The following is a 7,934-nucleotide window of genomic DNA, read 5'->3' as shown; positions in this document are numbered from 1 at the left end:
AAAGTAATCAGATTATGTTCAGCCTAGTTTTTGGTATGTTGGACATCTTACAACAGAACTGTCTGAAGTCTGTACATGAGGAAGTCCAACATTCAGTTTAGAGAGTTAATTAGTCAACAAAGTTCAATTAGATAAACTTGTCGTTTTTCTTGACTTCAGACTTCATTATATTTCATTATTTGGCAATTTGTCTGGAAGATATTTCGAAGTGAACTGGGTGCATCTTTATCTTTTTATGTTCTCTTTGTGCAGTTTTTGGTTCAGGTCATTATTTTAAGATATTACTGCGATCAAACACTCCTGTTAGCTGTCAAAAGAAGTGAGTTTTTCCCTGGAAGCTTCTCACATGAACCGTCTTTGTGCAAACAGACAAATAAATACATGAACAGAGGGCTAAATGTGACATTTCAGAGTTGTCATGTCGTGGCTCGATGTGAGGACCTTTCATTATGTGATTTGTGACAAACTGATGCAAAAAAAAACACATAAATTCCTCTCTTGTATGTTTTTCAATGCTCTATTCATTAATGTGGCCTGAAAGTCAGTTTGTAAATGTTGCTAAGTTTCAATAAAATGTATTATTATGAACTTTGTTGCTGATAATCTCTTTGATTTCTTTACATCTCCTGGGTGTCTGATATTAAAAGACTTACAGAAGAGTCAAAACAATGTCTCTCATATAAATATAGATTTATTTACAGTATGTACAGATTATAAACAAAACATTAGGAGAAGCAGTGTGTTGTAACGATGTCCATCCAGAGTGAAAACTCTCCACACAGTGATTTACTGAACCAGCTGAGACATTTAGAGATCTGACAGTAGAGGATGTTGAATAGACAAACACCCATCAAACAGCAGCACTTCAAAAAAGTGAACATAATAAAAATACAATACAAAGTGCATAAAGACAGATCATGCATGACATATTGAAGACAAATATCTCCTTACAGATTTCTAATGTACGATGTAAAGAAGAATCAGGTGAACTTCCGAGAAGAAAACATCCAGTAGTTCAAAACACAAATAACACCTTAAAACATCAAATGAACTGGAGAGCTGTTAACCACTGAAAACCTTATGGACCAGGTCAGGTCGCTTCTAATCTCCTGATGACATAATGTAGCACTTTGGCATTCTGAAAGCTACTACGAAGCTGGCTGGCATAGTTCATAAAAGTTGATAATGTAAATGGAGGAGCGAAACTTTGTCTGTGAAGACCCACGTTTTTACAGCCCATGAGCCTTCCCTGCTAACCAGGTATTGGGCTGTGCTCTCGTGCTGCTTTCTTGGATAAATAATGACAGAAATAATTGACGTGTGCTCGCATGATGATACAAATATGACAGCGTAAGACGGGACATCTGAATTTGTAATGAGGGAGGAAATATATAATGAGGCAGAGGAGAAAGGAGAGGCCTTCAGGGGCTTCAGGGTTTCAGCACCACGGACAGCTCATTAGGGGGATAATGCTGCATTCAAATGCAGCCGGGAAGTTGAACATTTTATTCAAATAACAAAAAAAACACAAAATGACGATGATGAAGGCGAAGTGGTCTCATAGAGTGATGAAGCAATGACTTATTTGTTTATGTCAACCCAGAAGTTAGTGTGTGTAAGTCATGAACTCAAGTTAAATCACTTGTAGTGTTGATATCCCAGCCTCCCTTCACAAATCACAGGATTTTAAGAATTGTTGTATTGTCAGGAGGAACTTAAACACTGTAAAAAATGGCTACGACAAATTCTAAATCCTTCGTGCCTTCCTGTTAATTCGTCATTAAATACAAAACATTGTAAAACGTGTCTCGTGTTTAAAGTTCCATGTCTGAAGTGTTTCTTACCTCCCAGCAGCTATTTTAACACACTGTTATCAGTGATTTAACTATTTACACCACAATTATTAAAGAATACAACATTTTTTACAAATACAGTAACTTATATAGGCTGCTTCTTTGGAGAAAGAAAAATAAAGTCACCAGATTCCCTTAAAAAATACACTCAGTTTTTAGACGTGTGTTACGAGGTATTAACATCATGAAACGCTGTCTACAACACTTTCTTAACTATTTGAGCCTTCTTGTTAATTTGGCAAATTTTATACTGGTAAAAACTGTATTAACCCTTATTTTATGACTCACAGCTCAATTATAATTCAGGTCAATCATTAGACTTAAAGTTTAGTTTCACTTTTACATGTACCGAATGAAACGAGATACAAGGAAACTCATCTGAAACTGCTGAGTTGTCGTGATCTCCTTATAAAATCGAACAGCTTGATGTGTCGGCTTGATTCAAAAGTTTCTGTAGCAAGGAACTTATTTCATTTTCATGTTTTTGCTGCAGATTTTTCTTTTCCTCCTCATTTTCCTCCATCCTCATTTCCAATTTTTGTTTATTCAGTAAGTCACGGATTTCATCCAGATTCCCTCTCTTCTTGGCCACACATTTCACCAGGTCAGAAATTTGACCATAATGTTTGTTCCTCATTTGCTCTTCATTGTGGGCTGAAAGTGCCTTTAAGATGTCGTACTGTTTCTCATGCTGTCTCTCCTTGTCTGCAATATCCTCTGTGTATTTCTTTTGGAATTCATTCAACTCTTCGGCTTTCTTTCTGGCTTCTTCTTCATACGTCTTCTTCAGATTCTCCAATTTTTTCAATTCCTTCTCGTAGGACTCCACAATGTGTTTTTTATTGTTTTCCTCTTGTTCTCTTCTGATTTGATCCTCTTCCTTTCTCTTCTTTTCATCATTTTCTCTTATTTGTTCGTATTCTTCTTGAAGCTTTCTCAGTTTTGCTTGTTCCTCCTGTCGTCTCTGTTCATCTTCTTGATATCGTTTTTCCCACCATTCTTTTTGTTTTCTCTCCTCGTTCTCTCGCTCTTTTCTCATCTCTTCTCTGCTCTCCTCCAGTTTTTTGGAAATGTTTTCCTTTGATTCTGTCTCTGATTTTATTTTTTGCTCCAAAGCTTCAACTCTCTTTTTCCACTCTTGTTTCTGACTTTCTTCCTCTTCTTTTCTCTTCCTGTTCTCTTCTTCTCTGATTTTACGTTCTTTCCTTCTCTCCTCACGTTCTTTCTTGATGCTTTTCTCCTTCTCTTCAAGTTGTTTTTCTCTCATCTTTCTCTCCTCTTCAATTTGTGCTTTCTGTTCTTCTAGTCTTCTTTTCATTTCATTCATTTCCTCCTCATGTTTTCTTTGAAGTTCCTCCTTCTCTCTCCTCATCTCTTCTTCTTTCTCCTTCAGGTTCTTCTCCATCTCTTTCTGTATCGCTGCCTCGGCCTCCTGCAGCATCTCATTAGTGTAGCAGCTGCCTCCATTTGTCTTCACCATGGTGTTAATCTTAGTTATCAGCTCATCGACCTGCTTGCGGTTGGTTTTATCCTGGTTACTGAACACGTGATATCTTCCTCCACAGTCACGGATCAGATTCTTAAATGAATCTTCACATTTGTTTTCAATGTACTCTTCAATTGACAGCTCTTCATTTGCTAATGCATCTCCTCCAGTTAACAGAATGATGGTGAACCTTTCAGAATTCTTCCCAAAGCCTTCCTGGATAAGTTTTAATGTCTCCTTCTCCTCTTGTGTAAATCTGCCAATTGATACCACCCACAGGAACACATGAGGTCCTGGAGCAAGAAGACTGATGCATTTCACCATCTCCTTATTGACCTCTTCATGGCTCAAAGTTGTGTCGAACAGACCGGGCGTGTCGACCACATACACAGGATGACTGTTTATTTCACTTCGTTCTTTCTGACAATGTTTGGTCACTGAATGTTGGCTTAATTCAGCTTTAAACTCCATTCTTCCTAGAATGGTGTTTCCTGAAGCACTTTTTCCGCTGCCAGTCTTTCCAATCAGCACGATCCTGAGACACGTTGGACTCTGTTCCTCAGCAGCTACAAAACAATAAGACCTGGAGTTATTTCAAATATTCACAGTTGCCAAGATGTAGCATCAAGAAAGTACAAATGTATTAGAACACAGAAAAAACATTTAAATTCAAAGTTCTTACAAGTGATGTTGTTCTTCTTTCTCAGACTCTCAAGTTCAGCTTGCTGCTTGATGAGCTTATCCCACTGTGCATGTGCTAATGTTTCAGTTGTGTAGCAGGACGGTTTAATTCTTTCTACGATGTTGAACAGATCTGGGATCTGCTGCTTGTTGTTGATGTTGAGAACAACATATCTTCCTCCACAGCTCTGACGGAGCTCCTGGATGTCTCTGTTCTTGTTAACAAAGTCAACAACAGCTGGAGCTTTAGGATCTGACTCCACAGTGAACAGAATCATGGTGAAGTCATTGACTCGCCAGCTGAATGTGTCCTGGATGGTCTTTAACTCTAACTTGTCTTCATCGGTGAGAGAACCCACAGGTAGGACCAGGATGAAGGCGTGGACGCCCTCAGGATGACAGAGGGAGATACACCTGAGTGATTCCTCCATCACTTCCTCCTGAGGTTTCCCACACAAGGCAGGCAGCTCCACCAGAGTAACCCAATGTCCACACACCTCTCCCTGACTCTGAACACACTCTGATGAGTTGGAGACTGAAGGAAACTCTGTCTGACCTAAAATGGCCTTCACTGCTGACGTCTTCACTGCTCCTCTCCTCCCACACAGAACCAGGTTTACAGCTGGTCTGATGTGTTCAGACGTTGGTCTGATGGTCTCGTCACTGAAGGTGAGGAAGGCTCCTTTGTTTTTATGCACAATGTTTTCAATCTTCTGCATTAACAACCCGTGGTTTACCTCAGACATGTTGTAGAGTCTTTCTCCACAGTCTTCAAGGAGCTGATGCAGAGTAGTATTAGTTTCCTTCCACTCATGAGTGATGATGACCATCGAGTGTTTAAAAGAGTCTCGACCAAACAAACTCAGGATGAACTTCAGTGTATCTTTGTTCTTCTGTGTGAATTCAGAGGGCTTCACTAGCAGCAGGAGAACATTTGGTCCAGGGAGACACATACTGACGCACTTCAACATCTCATCAGCAAATGCTTCCACAGACAGACTGAACATGTCTGGAGTTTTTACTACACTAAGATAGTTTCCCTTCCACTCTGTCCAGGCATCCACAACTTGTTTGGAATGTTTTGGTAAATTAAAATATTGACTCTGCAGGATGAAGTTACCCAGCTTTGTCATTTTGTCTTCACTTTTCCCCATCAGTACAATCCTGACTGTAGGTGTTGAAACTGTAGTTGCTGAATCTGCAGGTATTGAAACTGCAGGTGTTGAAACTTCAGGTGCTGAAAAAAAGAGGGTGGAGCACATTAGGTTTGATGGCAACAAGTAAGAGGTCCCAAATTCAAACACTACGCCACAGCTAGCAGTTTGATCAACTATAGCAGTAGTTATCAACCTTTTTTGGGGAGCCAGCACCCCTTCATCTATTGTCCAGGCCCTTAATTGCCCCATCAGAAAATATGTTTGGTAATATGTTAAGCTGAATGACTTCCCCGAAACTGATTTTGTTTGAAAAATGATATCCAAACATTAAAAAGGTGTCAGCAGGCTTACTCTATTCATACTCAGCAAGTTGCTCAACCACAAAGTCATTGTGATTAGCGACTTCACAAAAGTGCTAATTGCAATGCTTGTTGTCACATGCTTTCGGCTCCAGCAAACAAACAAACAAACAAACAAATGTGCGTTCATGGACAATCAGTGAAAAGTGCGACCTTAACCATTTTTTGTTCTGCATCTCCAAATCTAATCTCCAAATCTTGAGGCATGTATGGCATGAGATCTGTGTCACTTGTATTAGTCTCATGCTCAGTGCATGAGAGTTGTGGCATACACAAAAGGAGAGCATAGATGTTTGATTGAGGCATACTCATAATAGCCCAGTCATTCCATAGAAGTTGTTAGCCATACATATATGGCCTGTATCAGCCAGACACACCTAGAGGAGATCTAAACTCTACTGAGTGCACTGTTGTTGTTGAAATCAGATTGGGACCTATGGACAACCAGAAAACATAATGCCTCTGGCCATGACCACTTCAGGTATGGAGGCTGAGTAATCACATTACTGTAGTGTGTTACTAAGTACTGTTATGGCCCACTGCATGCTACACATTCATAGGTTTATTTAATTTACTTACATTGGTTGCTTATGCTTTCCACAGGTGAAGGAGTACGAGTAAAATATTTTCGCCCTGTTGATAAACAGAATCATCAGTATTAATTACAGTAAATCAACGTCCCCTCTAACTGCATGATAATCAGTTCCAGGCATACTCACAGTTGGTAAAATAGGTTAATGCTGAATGCACTGTGTCCGAAAGCCGAGGTCCATCTCCTTGTTTTGCTCTTTGATGATCACCAGGTAAATCAGATATTGCACCTTGGTAACATTTAAGGGTCACATAAGGTTCTTTACTCTCTTGCACCATTTTGTCCATTTGGTCTAACAGCTGTTGTTGGTCAACAGGCCACGATATGTTGGATCTACACTTTGTGATCATTTCTCTCAAAGGTGGATTCTGCATGTATTCTTCCACGGAACCTGGACTCTCCTCTCTGGGAGGCGCTATCAGAACCAGTGAATGATCAAATGATTGATCACTGACGTTTTCAAGGATTGATTGCAGCCTCTCTTTGTTTTGCTCAGTGAAGTCTTCAGGCTGTAGAACCAGCAGGAACACATGAGGTCCAGGATCAGAGAATCTCACACAGGTATTTACATGTTCTGTCAGTTCTTCTGAGGAGATGTCGGGATGCAGCAGATCTGGGGTGTTGATAAGAACTATGTGTCTCTCTTTTACGTGTCCTCCGACTTTCAGACAGCTGTGTGGTTCTCCCTCGGTGTTGAACACAGTCTCTCCTAGTATGAAGTTCCCCACTGAATTCCTCTGAGACCAGCTGTTCCACAGCAGAAACACCCTCAGCTCAGACACTGGAATGACAATTACTTAAAGGAGAACTTCGGTCGATTTAAACATGCAGCTTCATTGCTCAAGCTACCCTTGACTTGCCAGTACCGAAGACGCGAACAAATTTGGTCCAGCCATTACAGAGCTCCGTGAACGGAGATGTAGCATTGAACGCTAACAGCATGGGGTCAGAACTTTACACTGTGTTTTAAGCATCTTAACATGCTCCACATCTCACACCAAAAGTTATGCAACATCAGCAGACACCTTACAACACAGCACTGTAGCATGTATGACTCAAAATGAATAAAAAAGTAGTTAAAACAGTGTGTTTGTGCAAGCAGCTACTTACCTGTTTGTTGACATCCGTGTGTTCCGGTAGCTAGACCAAACTAGCATATCCATCGAGTGTGCACTTAACAGGCTTAACAGGCTATTGTAAGGCTCATGGCTCATGACAGGCTGTAACATGGACATTATAAACAGAAACACGAAAATGCTGGATTACGTTTCCGTCTCCGCCAGTGAGGGAGAAAGTGCACGCTCGACGGATTGACTAGTTTGGTCTAGCTACCGGAAGACACGGATGTCAACAAACAGGCAAGTAGCTCCTTGCACAAACACACTGTTTTAACTACTTTTTTATTCAGTTTGAGTCATACACGCTACAGTGCTGTGTGCTAAGGTGTCTGCTGATGTTGCATAACTTTTGGTGTGAGATGTGGAGCATGTTAAGACGCTTAAAACACAGTGTGAAGTTCTGACCCCATGCTGTTAGCGTTCAATGCTACATCTCCGTTCACGGAGCTCTGTAATGGCTGGACCAAATTTGTTTGCGTCTTCAGTACTGGCAAGTCAAGGGTAGCTTGAGCAATGAAGCTGCATGTTTAAATCGACCGAAGTGCTCCTTTAAATCATTGAATCGACTCTATCAACTAAAATCATGTGATTACAGATCTGTTGCACTAATACAATTTATATTAACATCATTCCTGCTCCCTTAGAGGGATCATCCATCAGACAATGTGAATTCTAATTAAACACAAGA

At 40.3% G+C, this 7,934-nt stretch overlaps 1 protein-coding gene across 1 annotated transcript; it reads right to left on the bottom strand.

The window, feature by feature from the left end:
• Positions 1-2,259: 2,259 nt before the first annotated feature.
• Positions 2,260-5,200, bottom strand: LOC115589351 (GTPase IMAP family member 8-like). Its single transcript, XM_030430193.1, has 2 exons — positions 4,022-5,200; positions 2,260-3,905 (listed from the first exon to the last, which is right to left on the bottom strand). The coding sequence occupies exons 1-2, from the start codon at positions 5,172-5,174 to the stop codon at positions 2,260-2,262; spliced, it is 2,799 nt and encodes a 932-aa protein (XP_030286053.1). The 5' UTR covers positions 5,175-5,200.
• Positions 5,201-7,934: the final 2,734 nt, after the last annotated feature.

The sequence above is a fragment of the Sparus aurata genome, chromosome 10, assembly GCF_900880675.1.
Source record: "Sparus aurata chromosome 10, fSpaAur1.1, whole genome shotgun sequence".
Taxonomy (NCBI): domain Eukaryota; kingdom Metazoa; phylum Chordata; class Actinopteri; order Spariformes; family Sparidae; genus Sparus; species Sparus aurata.
The sequence above is the reverse complement of the archived record's forward strand: the minus strand, read 5'-3'. Positions and strand labels throughout refer to the sequence as shown.

What these genes read in the sequence shown, in the direction of transcription:
- LOC115589351 (XM_030430193.1), bottom strand. Translation starts at nt 5,174, where the DNA reads ATGGGGAAAAGTGAAGACAAAATGACAAAGCTGGGTAACTTCATCCTG. An exon ending in AAAGAAGAACAACATCACTT is followed by an intron (nt 3,906 to 4,021) that starts GTAAGAACTTTG and finishes ATTGTTTTGTAG; the next exon opens with CTGCTGAGGAACAGAGTCCA.